Source organism: Callorhinus ursinus, unplaced genomic scaffold, assembly GCF_003265705.2.
Source record: "Callorhinus ursinus isolate GAN/ISIS: 27379988/994484 unplaced genomic scaffold, GSC_fseal_2.0 scaffold18, whole genome shotgun sequence".
In the NCBI taxonomy this organism is placed as follows: domain Eukaryota; kingdom Metazoa; phylum Chordata; class Mammalia; order Carnivora; family Otariidae; genus Callorhinus; species Callorhinus ursinus.
Genome location: NW_027397080.1, coordinates 22,432,969 through 22,457,316, shown reverse-complemented (window position 1 = coordinate 22,457,316; position 24,348 = coordinate 22,432,969). Strand labels below are relative to the sequence as shown.

At 50.4% G+C, this 24,348-nt stretch overlaps 1 protein-coding gene across 1 annotated transcript; it reads right to left on the bottom strand.

The window, feature by feature from the left end:
• Positions 1 to 8,373: 8,373 nt before the first annotated feature.
• LOC112812146 (group IID secretory phospholipase A2) lies at positions 8,374 to 15,346 on the bottom strand. Its single transcript, XM_025856799.2, has 4 exons — positions 15,291 to 15,346; positions 12,292 to 12,436; positions 11,524 to 11,630; positions 8,374 to 9,963 (listed from the first exon to the last, which is right to left on the bottom strand). Exons 1-4 carry the CDS (start codon positions 15,328 to 15,330, stop codon positions 9,818 to 9,820), a joined length of 438 nt encoding a protein of 145 aa, XP_025712584.1. The 5' UTR covers positions 15,331 to 15,346; the 3' UTR covers positions 8,374 to 9,817.
• Between the last annotated feature and the right edge of the window lie 9,002 nt (positions 15,347 to 24,348).

Below are 24,348 nucleotides of genomic sequence, written 5' to 3'. Positions count from 1 at the left end.
CTGAGCCCGGTTGTATATGAGGGATCTTGTCTCCCATTGCAATCGTTCCTGCTTAGAATCTGCTTTTTCCCCTTTAACTACTGCCCAGCTTTGGTTTTCCTTTGATTTTATCCTTTCCTGGAAGATTCCTGGTCATTGTGTGAATTCCTCTGCACTGACGTTCCCACTCTACTTCAGCTGCCCCATCCTTTCTCCAGCAAGGAGCTGGAGAGAAAGGGAGATGGATCTTCTAGAAAGAAAAGTCACATCTCAAACTCATCAACCCATCAAGACCAAAATGATAGATTCTGGGAATTGGCAAACAACTCATTTATCAGGTTTGAGAACCCCTGAGGCAGAGAATCTGAAAATTGTTTGGTTGCCATGCCTAAAAACTCTTTGAGTCATCAGTTCTAAACAGCTGATTTAATAAATCTGGAATGTTGCACAATTGGTTTCCTATAAATCTAAGTGAGCCAGCTGCCGGACGCTGAGATTACTCAGGTTTCAAATAAACTTGTTGATTGTAAACCTTGAACCTCTTATTATCTTCTGTAAGGATCTCTGTACCTAGAGACAGTTGTGCTATTATATGGAGCATCCAATCCAAGTTCTAATGTGTTTCAGCTTGCAGACTTCCTTTCTATGTAGAACACTCCAGACCTCTTAATATTTTATGCTTTGCAAAGTGTTGTCAAATCCATGATCCAATATAACCTCAGAACATCCCATTTTACAGTGTGGGAAACTGAGAGACAGAGAGAAAAATGTCCTGCTTGAGATCTCACCCAAGTTAGTGGTGCCAGGACTTGAACCAGCTTCTCAGAAGCTGAAGTTTGGGGGAGTCTCTCCCTCATGGGAATGGGAACCTCTTGGGGGCTGGGACTGGCACTTCTTTGAGCCCCCACTGCCTTGCCTGGTGCCTGACACAGTGGAGTAGATCCCGGTGTGGACAGTATCCTAAGTGTGCTTCACCACGATTCCACTGAATCCTCATATTAACCTGCAGAGGAAGTACTATGAACACCCCATCCTGTGTGTGAAGATACTGAGGCCCAGAGAGGTCAAGGAGCTTGCCCCAGAAACCACAGCTGGTAAGCAGTGCGGAAGGGGATGAACCCCAGAGCCGGCCCTCTTCACCCAGGAAAGTTGTGCTGAATCAATATGGCTGCCCCCGTTCAAGACAATGCCCAGACAAGGTTTCAGTTCAGACCTTGCCCAACATATCTGCTGCCCCAGGAGGGGAGAGTTACCAGTTGCTGGCATCCACAGGCTGCCCTGGTCCCCCCAAGCCACAGTGTCAGCCACTGGTGAGGTGGCTAAGGAGGGGTTGCTTCTCCGTGGCCTGCTTGCGAAGGCCATAGAGCTCCAACAAGCAGGCCTGGCTGAGCATGAGCCCTGGGGAGAAGGAAAGAAACATCAATAAAATAAAGATGGGGTTGCCACCACCACCACCATGACCCACGACCACTGTTGCCAATAGTTCTTCAACAATGAGCTTGACAGCAACTGCCATGTGTTCCACAGGCTGGTCTCTACATGCCAGACAGGGTGCCAAGTGCCTTCCTGGGGTCTGTCATTCACCCCTCACAACACCTTGTGAAGACAGTATGATAATTCCCATTTTATAGGTAAAGAAACTGAGGCTCAAACTGTGGAAAGAGCCAAGATGTCCATCGACAGATGAATGGATAAAGAAGATGTGGTATACACACACACACACACACACACAATGGAATATTATGCAGCCATCAAAAGGAATGAGATCTTGCCATTTGCAACGACGTGGATGGAACTGGAGGGTGTTATGCTGAGCAAAATAAGTCAATCAGAGAAAGACATGTATCATATAACCTCACTGATATGAGGAATTCTTCATCTCAGGAAACAAACTGAGGGTTGCTGGAGTGGTGGGGGGTGGGAGGGATGGGGTGGCTGGGTGATAGACATTGGGGAGGGTATGTGCTATGGTGAGCGCTGTGAATTGTGCAAGACTGTTGAATCACAGATCTGTACTTCTGAAACAAATAATGCAACATATGTTAAGAAAAAAGAAAAAGAAGAAGATAGCAGGAGGGGAAGAATGAAGGGGAGTAAGTCGGAGGGGGAGACGAACCATGAGAGACGATGGACTCTGAAAAACAAACTGAGCGTTCTAGAGGGGAGGGGGGTGGGGGGATGGGTTAGCCTGGTGATGGGTATTAAAGAGGGCACGTTCTGCGTGGAGCACTGGGTGTTATGCACAAACAATGAATCATGGAACACTACATCACAAACTAATGATGTAATGTATGGTGATTAACATAACAATAAAAATTAAAAAAAAAAGAAACTGAGGCTCAAAGAGGTTCAGTGACTTGTGCCCAAGATCCTACATCCAGGAGTCAGGAGACCCTAAGAGCTGGCAGACCTTGTATGCGGGACCCTGAGCCCACACTCTTGACTACTACATTAGAGCATTTTTCCTGCCAACTTCTCATGTAGTACATTTTCCCCATAGAGTCAAGATGGATGTACTGTTGTACATCTTGTTTTATTCACCTTTCCATTTAACATGAGCTTTTTCACCCTGACCATTTTGGTGTCAATGGGGAACTGCAGGCCAGTGTTGGTGAAGAAAACTTTTCCTCTACCCTCTAAGGTGCAATGCACAGGAGCCTGCAAATTAAACTAACAAAAGACAGATTAACAGGAGAAAAGCCACATGATATTTATCAATATTGACATGCACAGGCATTCACAGAAAAGAAGTGAAACTCTGAGTGATGAGACTCAGGGGATTCCTTTTTAGCAAAGGAGAGAGAGTTTGGACTTCAAGGAACATAACCTGTGGGGAAATGACTAAGAGCTATATGGGGGAACTAGTGGAAGAAAGGCTATTTTAGAAAAGTCTTTGTTTATGCAAACCGATCTGGATGTTGACTCCCCAGCTTTGAAGATGAGCTGCTCTCCTCTCCAAGTACAAGGGTTGGGGGCACCTTCCTCAAAGGGAAATTTGTGTGCTGCTTTGAGGCAGATAAGGGATGGGCAGAGAACTCTTCCTGCCATCTGTGGATTCTTAATTGCCTTCAGCTCAAAATAATTTGTATGCAATGTGGCATATTCTGGGATGGCATATTCTGATCCCTTTTGAGGTCTTGTTGCAAGAGAGTCACAGAAGCTGGCTTAGCGTGGGGGTCTCCTAGCTCCCAGTCCAGCACTCCGTGAGCCCCTTCTTCCCCTGCTGTGCTTGTGCTCCCCAAGAGAAGACTGTGCGTTCCTCCTTCCTTGTCTCCAGGACCTTCTACAGCATCACCCAGCTGGTGTCCCCCCACACCCCCCACCTGGCTTGGGACTCGCCAGAGAAGAGGACAAACAGTGCTGCTCACAGAGCGCCTGACCTGCTCCCTCTCTAGTTCCTTCCCAACCAGAATACATCCAGCCGAAGGTGGTCTCTGCACGGAGCCTGGGGGTCCTCAGCACCTCTCCCATGCTCGCTAGTTGACCCAACTATTGATCGTGCACTTCTCTCTCCAATAAGAGTTTCATTTCCATTGCATTTACTTTTATGGTCACCTTCTGGGGATGACAAGTGATACTGGTTTTCACTATATCAGAGTGGAATTAATTTCCTTCTTAAATAAATTTGTTTAGGTTAAGAAACGTTTAAAAAAAAAGAAGGAAATTAAAATATTAAACCAAACATCTGGACAATGATGTGTGAAAGGCTGGGGTTTGGGAAGCAGAATCCTCCCCCCTCCTACCTGGCAGAGGAAGCAGTGGGGGCTGATACAATGGGGCTTGCATGGAGTCTGATCTAGAAGGTGGGTCTCCAATCTTCCAGCTCACTGAGCTGTGCTGGCACAGGATGAACAAACCTTGGTACTAACAGGCTGGTCAGCCCCACGACTGGCCATGGGGACAGACTCTGCCTGCTCTGGATGCTGGCCATAAGGGAAGGGGGCAACGGGGACCCGGTGATAGAGGGGAGCCAGCCTGCACCCTTTTGGAAGTGTAGTCCTGAGCCAGATGCAGCCAAATCTCCAGCAGCGCATCCTAGACGTATAGAATCAGACCTTCTGGGTGTGGGTTCTGGCCCAAGAACCTACCTTTTAAACACTCTCTGCCAGGGGATTCTTGTCCACTGTGAAGTTTCAGAACTGCCCTCAACGGGAGCTCACCATCTGGGCTGGAGAGGGTGGAACCCAGAGGCAGATCTTGGCGTGGTCTGACCTCCCGTGCCCAGCCTCTGCCGCTTCTTGCTGAGTTACCTCGGGCGAGATATTTTACTTATCAGAGCCTGTTTCCTCCCCCGGAAAAGAAAGTCAAAATACCCACCCAATGGGGGCAGGTGTAATGTGATCATGTGTAGAAGATTCTGGGCACCAGGGAACCCTGAAAAATGGCATTTTCCCATCTCCTTAAGAAGCCAGAAGCCACCTGGCTGAATTATTTCCTCTATTTCCTCTTCCTTCTGCTCTGTGGTTCCCAGACTTGGGGTTTGGGGACTAGGTGGGACGCGTACTGCAGCCATCCGGAGAGCCAGGCCCTGTGGCAGCCTCATCTTGGGGCTGGATCCTTGATGGGAGAGGAGAGCCTCACCCCAGGCCAGCCCGGGCCCTGGGGGACGGGGCTCCAGAATAGACAGTCCCCCTCGAGAATGGTCTCTGACCGCAGGGTCTCCTGGGAGGAGGGGCATGTTCTTGGCAGAGGGTGGGGGCTGATTTCTGATAGTTCTGCGGGAGGGGCTGGGAGGTGATAACGCACACCCGCTTTTCGATCTAAGATAAACAAATGGTTGAATGAGTGATTAAGAAAACCAACAGAAAAGGTAAGCAGAGAATTGAAATAAGGCAGGGAGACTGAGTCAGGGTGGGAGGTGGTTGCTTCAGGTGGGAGGGCAGGGACCTTTCTCAGGGAGTGACTGGCAGCTGAGCTCTGGATGACCGAAGGGGCCGATCTTGCAAAGAGCCCAGGGAAGTCCATCCGGGAGAGGCCCCTAAGCCAGCCAGGCTTGGCCAGGAACCTAAAGCAGAGAGAGAAAGGAAGGAAACTCTCCGCCTTGCCTTTTCTGACCTGCGTTGAGTTTTCACAAACTACTTTAAAACTTCTTTAAGTGAAAAAAAGAAAAGAGGACCCCCAAGCTCTAGAGCCAGCCAGGCCCTCACTCCCTGTTGTCCAGGCTGCCCCGGTGAGGTCGGCTCCGGGGTGACCTCAGTGGTGAGCAAGGGCACCTTGCACCCCAAGGGAACACCCCAACCCCCCTCCAGGGGGCACTGACACAAGGGAGACGGGGGGATAGGAGCCCCAGCCCCAGCGCACGTCGCAGCAACAGAGACAATGCGTGAAAGGAGTGTGGGTATTTGGGAGAGGCTCCTGCTGGGAAAACAGGCAGAGTCGTGGAGAAGGCAGCTGCCCATCGTGCCCCTGGGCTGGCACCTCCCCCCGCCACCGGCCCCTGGAGATGGCACTCTGGGTCCACGAGGCCTGGGGATTGGATTCACCCGTGGGATTAAGGGCTCCCAATGGGAGGGCTCTATCTGAGCAGTACGGTTACTGTCAGTACAATATTACCCCCCACCCCTCTCCCCGACTGCTTCCTGCCTTGCCACATCCCCCCTCACCTCCTTATCCCTGGGTGTGCCTCTTGCCCACTGAGGGGCACCCAAGGCTGATTCATCAACTGTCCCAGGAAAGAGTGTGGGAGGTAGGGTGAGACACGGCCCTGGAGCCAGAGAGAACTGGGTTCAAGTCCCAGCCCTGCCACTTATCAGCAAGTGACTCACCCTCGGGTTTCAGTCTCTGCAGCTGGAAGACACAGGTGTCAATACCATGCCCCTGGGAGGTGAGGGGAGCAGGTGAGTAGGCACCCCAGGTGTTCAGTGTCGGCTGCTCCGTGCTGGCTCCACCCCCCCGCCCGCTCCCCCCCCCCCATGGTTGTCCCTTTGTGAGTCTGCCCCTAGAAGCAACAGGAAGCACAGTGACTGCGTCCTTCTGTCTGCCTCCTACCTCCAGGATACTTGAGAGACGGGCGTGGAGAACAGAAGCTGCCAGTGAGTCTCTCCTTCCTTCGTGCCTTTTACCCAATTCCAGGAATTGGAAATTGGCCCAGAATGAGAACTCACAGGGTGGGGGGTCCTATCTTACTCTGCGGACTCAGTCCTGGCTGCTCTGAGACCCCATCTGCCCATCCCACCTCTTGGTCCAAAGTCCCATGTCTTTACCAACCTGGGATTCATTCATTCATTAATCATTCATTCATTCATTCATTCATTCATTCATTCATAACAAATAAGTATTGATCACCTACTCTGTGACCACCAGGCCCTGCACCAGGTGCTTAGCTCACAGAGGGGAGCCACCACAGAAACGGTCCTGCTCCTGACCCAGCCCTGGACTTGCCCACCCAAGGCCATCCTATCAACAACTCCAACAGCTCTGGTTGTAGCCGCTACCCGCCACTCGGGGACATTAACCCTGTCTCCTCTCAAGGGTAAATGAAACCAGAGGAATCGAAACTGACCAGAGTAATCCCATCACCTTGAAGCACTAGGGTTTAGGGTGATCAGTCCTGCGGGGAAGGTCTGCCGGGTGGTGGCAGTAGGGCTCATTAAAAACAGACACAAAAGGGACAACATGTTCTCTGCTGGATGTTATCATGTCCAGGTTTGGGGTCTGGAGCACAGCTGCGGTTTGGAAGCTGGGATGAGCCGCCCAGGGGCCCAGCGCAGCACAGCGAGGGTGGCCAAGAGTAGGAGAGACACCTGGTGCTGATGACATCACCACGCCACTGAAAAGCCACCATACCCCTCACATGACACTTCTTGTCATGTGAGGTCATAAATGCCCTCATTGTTGAAGTCCATCAAGTCACAGGAAGCTTCCTGACCAGTGCAAATGGGACGGGGTGCCAGGGAACAGAGTGGGGAGAGTCTGGGGTGGAATCCTGGCTCTGCTTTTGCTGGTCGTGGGACCTTGGAAGTTGCTGTCCCCATTCTGAGCCTCAAGGTGTAAAATAGGGACAATAATGCCCCTTACCTACCAACACTGATCTTGTCACCATCACAGGGCCTGGCACACAGGAGCTCTAAAGGACAAGTGGGGGTCACCAGCTCTTGAATAAATGAACATGGTGCATCAGAATCTAACTGACATGGCTTGCACAGTCATGTGGAAGGGAGAGAGGAAATGGGTGGAAAGAAGGGGGACATTGATCAGCTATTTTCTTCTGATGTATCTTGATTTCAGCTGTGGTCATTACATAACATCAAGACCAAGAGTACTACAGGTAACATTTAAAGAGGCATTACCGGGGCGCCTGGCGGCTCAGTCGGTGAAGCAACGGACTCTTGGTTTCCGCTATCATGATCTCAGGGTCATGAGATCGAACCCCACGACGGGCTCCATGCTCAGCACAGAGTCTGCTTGGGACTCTCTCTCTCTCTCTCCCTCTGCCCCTCCCCCCTGCTCTCTTTCTAAAACAAATACATCTTTTTTAAAAAATAAAGAGGCATTACCATGTGCCGGGCACTGTGCTAACAGCTTCATACACCTAAATCTTGTTTAATCTGCTGACCTTGTCTTATTTTCTTCTAACTTTCATCTATACTTCGCATGCGAGGAAACCCAAGATTCCTTAGGTGAGGTCACATGGCTAGTCAGTGGTATGACTGGAATTTGAACCCAGTGCCATGGTTCTTAATTCCAATTACCCTGTCTCACATGAACCCCTGAGCTTCATGTAGAAGTAGGAAAGTTCTCTGTCAGCTGTTTCACTTACATATGTGACAGGCTGGAGGGGGTGAGTGGCTCCTGGTGCTCTAGCCCTGTTGCTGGAGACACAGCTAATCACATACAGATGACAGATCCTTATATGATGACGCCACCCACCCACCCACCCATCCATCCATCCATCCATCCATCCATCCGTCCATCTACCCACCCATCCATCCACCCACCCATCCATCCATCCATCCATCCATCCGTCCATCTACCCATCCATCCACCCATCCATCCACCCATCCATCCATCCATCTACCCACACATCCATCCATCCACCCATCCATCCATCCACCCACCCACCCATCCATCCATCCATCTATCCATCTTTCCATCCATCCACCCAACCATCCTTCCATCCATCCATCCATCCATCCATCCATCCATCCACCCACCCGTCCACCCATCCGTCCACCCACCCATCCACCCACCCATCCATCCATCCATCCACCCACCCATCCATCCATCCACCCACGCATCCATCCATCCATCCATCCATCCATCCATCCTTCCATCCATCCATCCATCCTTCCATCCATCCATCCATCCATCCAGCCAGCCAGCCATCCACCCACCCATCCATCCATCCTAAGTCAGTTTCCCCAGAAGCTGAGTCCAAGACAGGATTCTTGTGCAAGTGGGGTGATTTACTGAGGGCGTGCTCTCAGGAGAAACCTGTAAGGTAGCAAGGGAAACAGGCCAGACCAAGGTATGAAGCTAAGCAAAGAGGTGTTCTAGACATCTGCCTAAGCCTGATCCCACGTGGAGCTCTGGGGCATGCAACGTGCTGCCTGGGTGGTCCTGCATGGAGGCTGGAGCTGGGCAATTACATCCTTCTGGTATTACACTCTCTAGTCACTCGTTAGAGGTGGGCTTCCAGCAGACAAAGAGGAGAAGGAGACAGATGTGAGCATGTAGCAGCCAACCATCTGGCTTAGCTGGGGGTTGGGAGATGGGGCCAGGAGGGGATCTGGGTGGGGTACCAGCATCTGCCACAACCTCCATCCATCCATTATGGACTCATTTGTCCATAAACACTAATCGAGCACCTGTTAGTTCAGGGAGCAGAGGAAACAAAGATGAGAGACAAAGCCCCCATCCTCCAGGAGCTCCAGTCCAGTTGGAGGGGTTTGGAAAAGACCAGGTATTATATCCCACTCAAGATCAAACCTGGTAGATTACAGACCCATAAAGTGCTATGCGGGTTTGGAGGAGGGAGCAAGCCCTTGGAGCCGAGGAGGAGTCAGCCAGGGGAGGCTTCTGTTGCTAGTGGCCCTTGGACCGCAAGGGGCCTAGGTGGGGCTCGGCCACCTGGGGACAGCAAGCGGAGCACTCTGCAGAGGTCCCAGCCTGAAAAGCATCTAGAAGCAGGAGAGGACACACTGCATTTGCGTGTGGACCAGGGGCCTGGAGCTCTTGCTCCAGGCGGCTTCATCTGGTCCTTAGCTCAAGAGACATTCATGGGGTCCCTTCTTGGTCCCGGGTACTGCTTTGGATGCAGAGATGCAACTGAGTCCAAGACGGTCATGGGCCCTGCCTCAGAGGACTGCCCAGCCTAGTTTGGGAGAGTGACATAGTGCTGGACAGTGCAGGCCCCAAACTCCGTGAGAGGTCCTACCAAGGGTGGGGGCGGTGGGGGGCTTTGGGTTTTAAGAAGTAGAGCCACGTGGACAGAAAGATCAACACTGCCCTTCAAGAGAGGCCACCCTGGCTGCAGCTTGGACAGTGTGTCAGACAGGGTGAGACTTGGCCAGGGGGCCTGGCGACTGGCAGTGGCAAGGGGGACCCGCCCCACCACGGACCCCAAATCCCCACCCCCAACACCTGTGGCTTCGGCCCAAACACCATCCCTAGGGGCTTCCTGGCTTTGCCTTCTCCGCAGATCTCAAACCACGCTCAGAAGAGAGCGGTGACCTTGGTCAGGAAGATTTGGAAGGTCCAAGAGCAAGAAGGAGGGTGGGGCGTGGTTGAGACCCTCCCGAGCCAGTTCAGGGGGTCAGACGCTGGGGCAGGGGCGGAGCGCCAGAGCCGGAGATGCTGAGGAACAGGAGGGAGCATGGGGCGGTGGGGCAGGCCCCTGCTAGCACATAGGGGTCTGGCCTTTGCAGCGGGGCCTCCAGTAGTAACGCAGGTGCTTTTGGTAGGTGTCCAGGTTCTGTTTCAGGCAGAGGACCACCTTCTTGTCACAGGTGCACAGCTGCTGCTCACACCAGCTCCCCTTGTCGGCTGCGGATGGAGGAGAAGGGGGCTCAGTGTCCGTCCCCTGCCAACGCAGAGCCCAGGGCGGCCTTAGGGTCCCAGAGGGAGTTTCTGGAGGCAGCCCCGTCCTTGCTCAACTTTCGAATACCCTTCCCAGCTGCTTGGACTCTAGCTGCATGACCCTGGGCATGAATCGTCACCTCCCTGTTTGTCTCTGCTCCTTTATTTATTCATCCATTTAATAAACAACCGAGCACCCATCCTGTGTCAGGCCCTGGGGGGACAGGACTGACCCGAATGGATGCATGCGGTTCACACTCCCGTGGGGGCAGCAGATATTCGAGAACCACAGAAATGGGGATCACAACCTGTTCCTTGTGGAAGGAAGGGATGATGCAGGGGCTACAAGACGATAAAATAGGGGGACAGTGCTCAGCGTCAAGAGCCATTTGAGCTGAGGTGGGAAGGTTCTGCTCCCCCCTTTGGAAAGCTGGGGTGGCAGAGGGGGACTGTTCCGGGCAGATGGAACAGCATGTGCAGAGCCTGAGGCCGAAGGGACCTTGGTGCATCAGTTTCATTTTCTGTACTTGAGGTGAGGGTAGATGCTGCCTTGGGGCTGTCAAGACTACTGAAGAAGCAATGCGCTCAGCACACAGTAGGTGCTCAATAAATGTTGGCTATTACTGTTGCCTTATTACTATTTAAAGATTTTATTTATTTATTAGAGAGAGAGAGCGAGCATGAGTGGGAGGAGGGGCAGAGGGGGAGGGGGAAGCAGACTCCCTGCTGAGCAGGGAGCCCGATGCGGGGGCTCGATCCCGGATCTCGAGATCATGACCCGAGCCGCAGACAGACGCTTAACCGACTGAGCCACCGAGGTGCCCCTGTTGCTATTATTAAGCCTTTAATGAACAGGGACTGACGTGATAAACCCACTTGATTCCCAGCCCCGGGAGTTGCCCGCTGTCTCCAAGCATGGACCCAGGGCCAGAGGGGACCTGAGATCTAGCCCAGGCTCTGTCACCTGCAGCTGGGTGACCCTGGGCAAACATCTCTTCACTCTGGTCTCACTTTCCTTGTCTATAAAATGGAGATCGTCAGGGTGGTGCTGCTCCTGGCTAGGCCGCTCTGAGGACCGGAGCGGAAGTAAGCTGTAACAATGTTAGGTAGTCCAAGTGTTTATCGAGCATGCACTTGGCAGCAGGTAAGTGCGAGGCTCATTCTGTCTGCTCTCATTTTAGTTCTTGAATTAACTTTAGGGGGTAGAATACTGTTATCATCCTGAGTTTACAGATGAGAATCCTGATGTTCAGAGGGTGTTCAAGGTCACACAGCTGGTTGATGGTGGCTCTGGGATCCAAGCTGAGGTCTGCCAGCCTTCCAAATCCTAGAGGGGTCAAAAGCCCCATTGGACCTCTCCATACTCTCAGCCCCAAATTCCTCCACAGCCCCGCTACTGTCACCGGACACATGAGAAAAACACGGAGGTTGAGCGGCTTGTGCCTTGTCACATAGCGCATGAGGTCAGTAAGGGCCAGAACTCCCTTCCTTCACCTCTAACTCCAAACCCGAGGCCCGGGCACTCACAGCACTGGATGTCCCCATGGGAAAATGTGTAGTCATAATGGTCCATGTAGGCACGGCATCGGTGCTGCCTCAGGTGATCATAGCAGCAGTCATGGTTCCGACAGCACCTGGAGGGAGAGAACAGGAGGAGGGACGGGCAGGGAGCACAGCTGCCCAAGGGTGGAAACCGAGTGCCGGCCTTGGAGGAGTCAAGGCCGGCAGGGTTATGGTCCCGCTAGCTAACGCCTCTTGAGTGCTTTCTATGAACCAGGCATGTGTTTTGTCTGTGAATATTCTCTCAGTCTGCACTACCATCCTATGATGGGGGCACTAGGATAATCCCCATTTCACAGATGAAGAAACAGACTCAGGGAGGTCAAGCCACATCCCCAAGGTCACACAGCCTGTAAGTGGTGGGTGAGGGGAGTGCTCTCCCTCCTGGCGGATTCCCGGGGGGTGTGGTAAAGATTGAATGACACAGTGGCAAAAAGAGGTAGGAGTTAAAAAACAAACAAACAGCGTGAAATGGCAGCAGGGAGTGTGTGTGGGTGTTCTAACTAGATCAGGGGTTGGAAGTACAAAGGGGGGGGGCCTTCAGAGACTCTGCAGAACCAGCTAGAAGGCAAGCTCCAGGAGGGCCGGGACGGTACCGGGCCTCAGCAGAGTTCCCTAGCACACAGCACAAAATGAATTCACAGAGTGAATACATGCGGGAACAGGAAATGGGAGAGTCCTGGGGTGGGGGCAGGACAGGACTGCCACCCGTGGCCCTGCCTGCGAAAGGATTACCAGTCTGTGGCATCTTTGGGTTGGCCTTTGCCCCCAGGTCCACAGTGACAGCCGTAGGGCCAATAGGAGATGATGGGTATCTTCCCGGTCACTTGTTTGATCATCTTGTTCAGGTTTAAGATCCCGCCCTGGGTTGGAATCACACCTGCCAGAGAGTCCAGCAACACGGAGAGGACATGAATACCAGAGGTCACAGGCCTGGCACTTGTGCCTGGTTGGACCAAACCCATGACCTTGGATAATAAAATGACTACAACCACCAAGGCTATTAAAAATATAGCGATAGTAAGTGCTTATTACGGGCCATTTTTTTTTTTTAAGAGAGAGAGAGAGCACGAGCAGGGGGGAGGGGCAGAGGGAGAGGGAGAAGCAGGCTCCCCGCTGGGCAGGGAGCCCGACATGGGGCTTGATCCAGGACCCCGGGATCATGACCTGAGCCGAAGGCAGACACTTAACCGACTGAGCCACCCAGGCGCCCCTATGGGTCTTTTCATGTAGTAATTTATTGACTCCATTCAACCCACGAGATAAATACTCGTTTTTTTTCCCCCCAATAAATATACTTTTTATCTTGGTACATTCTAGATGTACAGAAAAGTTGCAAGGAGTTACAGAGAATTCTTATACACCCCTCACCTACTTTCCTCTGATGTTATGATCAGCTTACATAACTACCGTATACTTATGGGCACTAAGAAACTGACACTGGTACAAAAAGCACTATGTTTGATGCCCCCTTCATAGATGAGCAGCTTGAGCCTCGTACCGGGTCGCAGTGGCTGGTACTTGGAGGAGCTTGGATTGGAACCCGAAGCAGTTTGATGCCATTCCCTGCCTCTGCATTGAGTTCCCATTCTGTAACAGGAAGACTCACTCTTTTCCCTGCACCCCGCGCTGCCCCTCACCTCCCTGAGAGAGAGCACTGCGTGGCTCGCCTACCTGGGAGGCAATGTGATTCAGAAATCAATGGTTTTTATGGATATTTTTCATTGTAGTCATAATTGCTCCTGGTTAGAATTGGTCATAAGGGCATTTTATTTTATTGGGGGAGAGGAATGCTTAATGTTGAGATAGGAGAAATAAAATATATGAAGTCGATGAATTCAGGGGAGAGCCTGGGAGGAACAGACAAGATAAGGGGACAGAACTGTGCCAGTGTACAACCTCGGGAGGCGGTTCGAGGACACAGATGGAGCTGAGTCTCAGGGAGACGTGGCCAGGTGGGGCCCTTCGAGTGACCTCATTATGGACCTCCCCTCCCATTCCCAGGTAAATGGTGTTATAGTGAAAGCTCTGTGTGCAAATGAAGTAAATAGCAAAGTGGGAGTGCGCCCCAAATGGGGGGAGGGGTGGGTGGGAAGAGGGGGTTTGGGAGGGGCTCGAGCGATGGGCAGCAGCTAAAAGTGACGAGGGGTGTCTGGTACTTGCAGGTCTGTTCTGTCCCCAGTGTGTCCCTTCAATGTGCAGGAACCCACGTTGTCACTCCTGTTTGACACGGTGGCTCCAGCTGTACGGATGTTTACGAGAACCCTTGCTAAGCCTTGAGGGGACTAATGACCCATCCCAGGCCCACTGGAAGCCCGGATTCTGTGATGAGGAAGCCGGAGGCAAGCCACGGCAAAGAGAGTTACCACCCACCTGTGCGCCAACCAGGGACCTGAATTCAGACTCTTGCCTTTCTGGTCTACCTCATCCCTCTTTCTGCCCTAAAACTGGCCCTTTCCATGTCAGCTTCACAGTACACAAATAAACTCACACTTGAATGATGCAGTTTTCCTTTGCCAGGCAAGCAGTAAGTTTAGCTTTGATTCAGAATGCTTTGGGATGGTAGTCTTATTTCTTATAATTTTACAGTGAGACGAAACCAGCCCTGAGACACCAAGGAGCTCCATCTGTGGTCATGAGACCTTTGGTGAACTGGCTTAGCTTGTCAGTCATTCCTGTCCTGGTAGCTCTTTCCATCCTTCGCTGGCACTGAGGGGGATGGGCCCCCTTCCCCCAAGAGTTAGCGCGGCTACCAGCTCATCACGCATGTGTTGTGTGTTAAGCTATTGTTTGCTTGCTATTACTTACACTTGCTAAACACTTTGGATACATCTTCTTTTCTTTCTTTTTTTTGGATGCATTTTCTAATTAAAGTCCTAACAACCTTATGAAGAGGGTGCTACTGTGTCCATTTTACAGATGAGGACATAGAGAGGTAGGGTGACTTGGCCAAGGTCATCCTGACAGGAGACAGCATTTGAATGCAGGTTCACCTGTATATTTTATCTCTACAGTGTATTATTGCTTCTTTATGTCTGAGAGATGAGTTTTTGTAGCTTGACTGCAATTTCCCTAATGGTTTTCGCTGTAGCCCTGGATATGAGTTCCTCTAAAAAATTTGGTAGTCCCAGAATTACATAAAACCACATTTTAAAGTACAAATCCTTTCTAACACTACATACTCGGATGGACTGAGAAACAAAAACACCGATTTGCTAGCAACCACATTTTTACATTTGATCTGTGGAAGACTGAATGGAAACTGCCCCATCTCCCGCCCCTGTCAACAGGACCCTCTTCCCAGGTTCAAGGGAGACAATGAACATGAACAAAGGGGTTCTAAAAGTACACAGTGCTGTGTGTAAATGAAAGATTGTTATTATTTGGTCAAGGTGACAGAGTGGAGCAGGGTGAGGTGGGGAGATCCCTTTCTGTAACTTGCGTCCAAAGTACCGTAGGCATCTGCTCAGCCAGCCCCAGTGTCTGAGCCTCTAGGTGCTCATCCTCACTGCAGACCAGAGTCATGCTGCACAGCAGGGCAGCCCAGAGCTCCGTGGCTGAAGCCAGGGTTTTAGGGGCCAGCCACTGCTGCTGGCTCCTTGCAGGGGCAGAAGGGTTGAGGACTGGGGTCCAGAGCTGTTGGGGATCAGAGCAGAGGCTCAGTCTGGGAAGGACATACAGTGTCTACTCACATCCTGCCTTCCCTTCCCAGCTATGGGTCCTGTCCCACTCACCAGCAAACACCAGCAGTGTGCACAGCAGGGGAAGCTCCATGGTCCCAGCCCAGAGCAGTGGAAGCAGCTGCTGGAAATCCCCTTCCATGCAGGCGGCCTCTTATATCAGAGTAGCCCCACCAGGCCGAGCCCACCCCTGTCCATCCCAGCTCCGGCACCGGGGCACGCTCTTTCTATTTCCTGTTTCTAGCAACAGGGGAATTTTACTGTTTGTATTTTTAATACCTATTTTTTTTACTTTTTGATTGCGAAAGGAACACATTCAGTGGAGGAGATTTGAAAAATCACAGACAATAAAACAATTTAAAATTGCTTGTGAATCCAGTACACACCATTCATTTTTTTGATTGAAATATATTTGACATATAACATTGTGTAAATTTCAGGTGTACAACATGTTGAGTGGATACATGTATATATTATACCATGACTGCCAGTATAGCAATAATTAGTACCTCTGTCATGTCAAATAATTATAATTTCTTTTTAGTGGTTGGAATAAAGATCTAATCTCTTAGCAAGTTTGATGATTACAATGCAATATTGTTGTCTGTATTCACTACACTGTGTATTAGATCTCTAGGACTTATTCACTACTTGTTGCAAGCTTTTGCCTTTAACAATATCTGCCCTATTTTCGCTCCTCCCTGTCTCCTGGTAACCACCATTTTACTCTCTGTTTTTATGAGTTTGGCTTTTTTTTTTTTTTTTTTTAATAGGCTCCATGCCTCACGTGGGCTTGAACTCCCAGCCCTGAGATTGAGAGTTGCATGCTTTACCGACTGAGCCAGTCAGGCGCCCCAAGCTTTTGGTTTTTTAGACTCCACAGATAAGTGAGATCAAAGAGTATTTGTCTTTCTCTGACTTATCTCACTTAGCATAATGTCCTCAAGGTCCATCCATGTTGTCACAAATGGCGGGATGGCCTTCTTTTCATGGCTAAATAATATTCCATCTTGATATCTCTACCACATCTTCTTTATCCAACCATTGAGAGGCGCTTGAGTTTTTTCCACCATTAACCTTTTGGTGTATGTTCTTCTGGTTCTATTGCTGTATGGACCTTTCCACACTTTTCCCTGACCAAATTAGAAAAGTGTTACAAGTAGTACTTTGTAGTCTGTCTTTTCACTTACCCTTATAACTTGAACATACTTCTGTGTCATTAAGGATTCTTCTGTGGTAACAGTTTGCAAGGCACCCCCATATTCCTTTACCCATCTATGCTATTCATCTAATGAATCCCCTATTGACAGAGACATATGGGTTGTTTCCAAACTTTTTTTTTTTTTTTACTATTCTAGTCCATACAATGGTACAGTGAGAGAAATCCTTGAGGCTAAATCTCAGAAAGTGTGTCCAGAATTATTTCATAGGATCTATTCCTAACGTGAACTTGAACGTCACAGCACACAGGCACGATTTGAAGGCAATTGATGTGTGTTGACATCTTACTCTGCAGGTCTGCCTCAGTTTGCATAGGAGAATCCTAACGGGGCAGATGGTGTGGACTCACTCAGAGGGTGGAGGTGCTCGTGGCAGGACACACAGGCATTCTAGAGATGCGCTCCCACAGACGCTCCACTGGTAACCTTTCAGGGTTTCATGGAGGGTCCATTTAGTAGTAGAGATTGGTTTTCTCCCACACTCGTTGGATGGCTCTCAAGGACATAGCCCACAGACTGACCTCCTTGCTGCCTGCTCACCCAAAAAGTATGCCAGCAAGAGTCCCTGCTGAGAGTTCTTTCTCTCCAATCTAATTTTTCCTTTGTTCCTTGACTCAGTCACCAACTGACCACCTCATCTGTGAGAAAATAACCCGCATGCAAAATAAGTAAGCAGCGAGCACAGTGTATGGCCCTGGCATAGTCTCTGACATGCGTCCCTCGTGTGTACTCTGTGGTCATTCCCTTACACTCCTCTCAGTGAGGGACTTCAGCATACCATCTCCCAGATCTGGGCTCCTGATGGGGCACGTGGGTACCTCCCAGAGTCCCAGCTGCTCCTGATCTGGTTATCATTTGGGTAGGAGCAAAAGTAGCCAGGACCACAAGTCCTTTGTTGATTCCAGAAGGCTTTTCCCTAATGGCGAATTCATGCTACAGAGAGGCCTCAGAACTGGCTGTCCCTGACACCTCCTGAGACCCCAGGGCACATCTGAAAGGCTAGGTTTGGGGCGAGAGAGACCTGCTTCAAATTCTGGCTCCCTCTCTTACCAACGGTGGGACTCTGAGCCAATCGCTCCTCCTCCATGATCCTTGGCTTCCTCATTTACTGGTGGGGACAATATGGGGACAATAGTCCCTCCCTCCTCTGACTGCTGTGTGGTTTAGAGGTCCCATGCATGCAGCACACTGTACCAAGTCCCACCCATGGAAAGAAAGTCGCCACAGTGACCACAGCTTGGCCTGCGTAGCATTCCGTGGAGGTGAAGAGGGTGGGAGGAGATGTTCAAACCCAGACCACCTGGGTTAAGGCTAACCTCCCTGGTGCTCCACCTGCCTCACCTGGAGCTTTGTCATGTGTAAACTGGGGACAATGACTGTACCTACTTCAAAGGCCTGTCACAGGAATTAAACAGCATGGTAGGTGAACAGGGCTTGGTCCATAGCTAGAGATCAACAGACGTTAGCTATGGATGGTTCCCATCATTATTGTCATCTTTAACGTCACCCTCACTGCTTACGATGAACAGAAAACAACTAGCCTTTTCTTCTTTGTGTTGTCAAATCTGCCTTAGACCTGTCCACTGTTCCTTTCCTCTGAAGTATATTTGTTTTACTCTAGAAATTTGATCTGGGTTTAAGAAAAAAATCTGATTCTACTTACCCCGCTCAATCTTTCCTCTATCTTAAGCATAAGGAATATATTTATCATAAGTGTTCTAATAGCTTTATCTACTAATTCTATCATTTGGGTCATTTCTGGGTCTGTTTTTCTTGATTTTTTTTTTCCTTATTATGACTTTCAGGTCACCCCCACTCATTATTATAGTTAACGCTGGGATGATAAAGCTTTGTCTACGTTTAAAGGGTAGTTGCTTTAAAATAGATTTTCAGAAGTGAAATTGCTGTGTTGGAACAGAGAAAATTTTTAAGCCTCTTCCATTCTCTGAAGTCTGTAGGAATTTAGAAAGTCCCTTGCTTTTGCCTCCATCAACACACATGAGTTTCCACTGGGCCTGGTGGTTCCTCGGGACTTGTCATTGTCAGCAAGTCTGTGTGCTTTTACTTCTCTGGAAATCGTAGGAAAAACACTTGATGGTATCATTAGGCTGCAACCCGTCAAGATCTCCAGGTGGTGGGTGGAAAAGAGCAAAAGGGGCTTAGATGCTGGCATGCAAATTCCATTAGGAATATTTACCATCAGCTGAGCTTCTACTGTGTGTCAGGCACCGGGCTGTTGTCTTACTTAATTTTCACAACTGCACCATGAGGAAGATACCGATACCCCCATTTTACAGGTGAGGAAAGTGGGGCTCAGAGAGGTTAGAAAGTTGCCTAGGGTCACACAGCAGGTACACGGCAGAATCTGGGTTTGAACACAGATCTGCCAGAGCCACCCTTACTATGAGCTGGGCACCGCTCTACGTGGTTCACACATCGTAACATAAGGTAGGTACTGCCCTAATCCCCATGTTACAGATGAGCCATCGCACGCAGGGTCTCCGCCATACTTTCTTGCCCTCCCCACACTGATGGAGGTGGAAGTGAGGAGAGCTGGCAGAATCTGGAAAACTGCTGCCCCAACCTCACTGCAGAAGAGAAAGTGGACCCCCATCTCCTAAGAGGTACCCCCACAGGGGAGAGCATGTCCTTTTAGCCAGTGATAGGTTCCTGCCCTCAACCCATCCCTCCCTGCAAAGCTCCACTCACTGCAACGGTCCCATGGCCTGGGTTCCATCCACGGGAACCTGTGTCAGAGAGGAAGCTGGGAGTTACCAAAGGTTTGCAGGAGAGGGTGCTTCCCCGAAGGCTCTGAGCTTCGTCTCTGATCCCCTGCACTGGCTGGATGTTGGGTACCTTGGTGTGCTCCCATTGTGAAACTTTCTTCAACAGCTTTGCTATCAAGACTGATGTGGCTTCGAATTCCAGCTTAACAACGGCATTACCTTGATTCCACTACTTCATCTCTCTGAGCCTCAGGTTTTCCATCTGAGAAATGGGGCCAGCAACGCACCCCCTGCCAGCTTGCTGTCATGAGTTCAGGTGGAATGATGGGGACTATAGGCACACAGGTGGTGATCAGTGAATGTATGGCACCTGCTGACTCCTCCTCCCAGAAGGAAAGAATCTAAAACTCTGACCAAAGCAAGGGGCTGGACAAAGTGACTTCCCCACGTGCCTCACACCCAGAGTCTCTTGTTTCTAAATGACACAGAGTTGGTCACACACAGCGGGGGGATTTCCACTTTGACCTCTCAGTTCATTCAGAGTGAGCTAAACTCAGACTAGTGGCCATGGAATGTACTTTCAGAGTCAGAAATCTCCACAGCCAGCAGCTTTGCGGTGGTCATTGCCAGAAGGTTCTTCCGTTCCCGGCCCTGGCCTGGCCCCTGCTGCCTTCCTCAAGCACACCTCAACCTGGGAGGCGGCAGAGCCTGGGCATTCAGAAGGAAGTGGGGCCAGACCGGCCTGGCTTGGATTCGCACTGCTCATCTGTTTCCTCATCTGTTAAATGGGGTGGAGGGAAATGAGAACGCCCCCCACCGGGGTTTTGGTAAGGATCCCAAGGGGCATATAGGGTGCTTGGCTTGTACACTGTAAGCACTCCATAAACGGCAGTTGGTGTTGTTATTAATATTAGCGTATGGGGGGCAAAGACCACACTTGCAAGAAATCCCACAGGAAGCCAGCAAATGACTCCATTCAACAGGCATTTCCTGAGCACCTACTATTCGCTGTCAGCAGGCCCAGCACAGTGCTTCGGGTGCAGAGAGGAAAGGGTAAGGCAGATCCCCACTAGGAACTAATGATATCCTCAGAGCAACCAGACACTTTGGAGCTGGTTGGAACCTGGGCTGTGCCGACCCCTGGCGCTCCATCTCTGGGTGGGGGGTGGGGGCCTCACACCAATTTGCATGAGATGATTTGCATGGAGGTGGGTTGATCTGCCTGAGGAGTCAGAATGGGGGGATGGCTGTGGACACCAAGATATTCATTTGGCGGATTTGGCTGGAGCCCAGTGGAGAGGGCCGTATAGAAGCTTCGGGCATAGGCTACGGTCACCGGGTGGGGCCCAGGGGACAGACATGGCACAGTGTGGGGCTAGAGGCATGCCCCCTCCTCTGCAGAGCACAGTGTGGCTCTGAGGCTGGAAGGTGGGGTGGCCCCACCGGGCGTCTGAGAGCCTGCCGCTTTGGGGTGCTGAGGCCTCCATGAACAGCTGTGGAGGTCACACGGGGGAGCAGAGGAGAAGACTAGGAGAACCCTGGGGCTCCCGAGGCTCCCACAGAGACTCCTAGAAATAACAGCAAGACTTTATTTGGGAAGTAGGGGCTCAAGGGGGTTCTGACTCGCATGGGTGGGATAATAAACCAGAAGCATTTCTTACTGTTGATATGACCCCCCAGGAGCCCCCAACCCCTGTGAGACCTGGTGAAAGGGTTAGCCTAGAGGGATACACCATGAACTCCGTGGGAAAGAACGATGCTCTGCCTTGCACAAAGCCTTTGCTTACTCCCTCCTCAAAGCACAATTTAGAAGCTGGTATTATTTGCCCCACTTCCAGAAGGGTTAGTGGGACTTTAAAGGGTCAAACCACTCAAACAGAGGGCTGACCAGACCCAGTGTCACTCCCAAGTATGGTTTTCCCAGTGGGCTGTAGCTGTGGGCTTGTGGACAATGGCTGAATGGTGCCGGCCCTCAATTTCTATGTTGAAGTCCTAGTCTCCGGTACCTCAGAATGTGGCCATATTTGGAGAAAGTCTTTAAAGATATAATTAAGTTAAAATCAAGTCATTAGGGTAGGTCCTAATTCAATATGACTCCTTGTAAGAAGGGGAGCTTGGGACAGGCACAGGTAGGGAGGAACGACCATGTGAGGACCCAGGGAGAAGATGACTGTCCACAAACCACGGACAGAGGCCTCAGAAGGAACCAACCCAGCTGACACCTTGACCTGCAACTTGCAGCCACCAGAAGTGTAAGAGAGTGAATGTCGGTTGTTGAAGCCACCCAGCCTGCGGTACTTGGTGATGGCAGCTAGAGCAGACTAACGCAGGTGTTAAGGGAGCCCAGAGAGAAGAAGAGATGCCCTGGCAGGCTCCCTGGAGGAGGTGAGCAGCTGTTAGTCATAATCCCCTTTCTTCCGCTTGCACCCCCACACCTCCCCCCAGCGTACACACACACACCAGGCCTGCAGCTCAGGGGTTTGATCTGTGGGACTGGCCTGATCCTCCAGACGCTGCCTATAGACGGGCCTTCCCCGACTCATAAGGCCGAGACACATGGCCCTCCAGTTTACTGCCTCAGGCGTCTGCCTCCATAAAATGGGAACGATGTCCTTTGATGCCTCATTCCTGCACAGTCAACTGCCTAATGATGAGGGATGATTTGGCAAAGCAATCACTATAGATATGGATATACAGAGCATTTTTGTTATAAATGTAGAAGCCGTGGGTGGCTCAGTCGTTAAGCGTCCGCCTTCGGCTCAGGTCATGATCGCGGGGTCCTGGGATCGAGCCCCGCATCGGGCTCCCCGCTCGGCGGGAAGCCTGCTTCTCCCTCTCCCGCTCCCCCTGCTTGTGTTCCCTCTCTCGCCGTGTCTCTCTCTGTCAAATAAATAAATAAAATCTTTAAAAAAAATAAACGTAGAAGCCGTCTGTTTTTCTTCGAAGCGTTGTTTCTTTTAAAATCAACCTTACTGAGGTATGATTTACAAAGAATGAAATTTACCAATAAAATGTGTCAAGTTCAGTGAATTTTGACAGATGTGCACACCTGTAGAGCCACACCCCAGCCGCCACAGGAAACGCTTCCATTCCCCAAAAGAGTTCCCTCGGGCCCCCCTCCAGGTTGTGTTGTCCCATGGAACGGGTTCCCCTCCTTTCAGCTGGGGAGCTGGTATTCCATTGTATGAATGTATCACAGTCTGTCCTTTTTCCAAGTGGTGAACATTTGGATCATTTATAATTTGTAGCTATTGTGAATGTTTGTGTATATGTCTTCGTATGAACACATACTTCCTTTACTCTTGGGTAAAAAGCAAGGGGTGAAATGACGAGGTCGTATGGTAGGTGTATGTTTAATTTGATAAGAAATTGCCCAGCTATTTTCCAGAAATTTATTTTCTCATAGTTCTTGAGTCTGAAAGTCCAAGATTAAGGCCCTGGCAAGGTTGGTTTCTTTCTGAGGGCCCCTCTCTGACTTACAGATGGCCATCTGCTTTCTGTATCCTCACATGGTCTTTCCTCTGTACAGGTACATCCCTCTTGTCTCTTTGTGCGCCCAAATATCCTCTTCTTATAAAGTTACCAGTCTAGGGGTGCCTAGGTGGCTCAGTCAGTTAAGTGTCTGACTCTTGATTTCGGCTCAGGTCATGATTTCAGGGCTGTGAGATCCAGCCCTGATTTGGGCTCTGGGCTCAGCAGGGAGTCTGCTTGAGATTCTCTCCCTCACCCTCTGCCCCTCCCCCATTCTCTCTCTCAAATAAATAAATAAATCTTTTAAAAAATAAAGATACCAGTCCAATTGGATTAGGGACCACCTTATGACTTTATTTTAACTTAATCACCCCTTTAAAACCATATATCCAAATACAGTCACATTCTGAGATATTGGGGGTTAGCATCAACATATGAATGGGGGGAGGCAAAATTCAGCTCATAACACCAATTATAAACAAATTCTCCCAGGAAATTTAAGTGGAGGAAATGCTTCCACTTAACTCCTTCTGGTAACCACAATTATTCTGACACCAAAACCAGATAACGACATTACAAGAAGAGAAAAACCACAGATTAATATCTCTCATAAACACAGATGCAAAAATTCTTTGGGGCTTGGAACCCCACGTTGGGGCTTGAACTCACGACCCTGAGATCAAAACCTGAGCTGAGATCAAGAGTTGAACTTTTAACCAACTGAGCCACCCAGGGGCTCCTAGATGCAAAAATTTGTAACAAAATATAAGCAAAGAGTCTAACAATATAAAAAAGGAAAATAGACCATGAGCAAATGGGGTTTAGCCCAGAAATGAAAGGTTGGTTTTACATTAAAAATCAATCAATGTAATTAACCATAATAGCAGACTAAGGAAGAAAAACTATATGATCTTTTTAATAAACACAAAGAAACAGCCCATTTGACAAAATCTGACCGTCCTGATTTAAAAAAAAAAATGTCAGCAAACTGAAATAGAAGGGAAATTCATTAGCTTGAAAGAGAGCATTACAACTCAACCAGAAATGTCTGTGCCCCCAAGGGTACCTCTAGAAATGTTTGGAGACAATTTTGGTTGTTACAACTTGGCAAGTTTCAGGGAGAGGAGCATGGGGCGGGGGGCGGGGGCCCCTCCTGGGTCTCATGCTGGAGGTCAGGGATGCTGCTCAGCACTCTGGATGCCCAGGACGACCCCCACCACAGAGAGGTGTCGGGCTCACGTGCCACAGTGGTACTGTGGCAGAGAAGACTGCTCCCGGAGGAGCAGATGGGCTTGCTCTTGCAGACGCCAGCTGGGGGCTTCCTCCAGTCTCTGTCCTCCACTGCAAAACACCACTGTAGTGGCCCCACCTCTCTCCAGTGCCCCGTGTCAAGCCCGCTGCACTGTGCTTTAACAAATGGAACTGAATGATTTTTTCTTTCACATCTGTTTCAGGTGGGAACAGGGAGACCTCTGGGTGAATTTCCCTCCAGATGTGCAGGGAGGGGCCAGCTCCTGGGCAGATGTGCAAACCTCCACCTGCGGGCCCAGTGCCCTGGGGTGGGGACCGTACCAGGCAGCTGTGGGCAGGGCAGTGGCTGTGGGAGGGAGGAGGTGGAGTCTCCTTTTTCTAGGGCAGTGTCACCTGCCTCCCGCCCAGGGGCATTGCCCCTGCATTACCCTGCCAGTGCGTGTG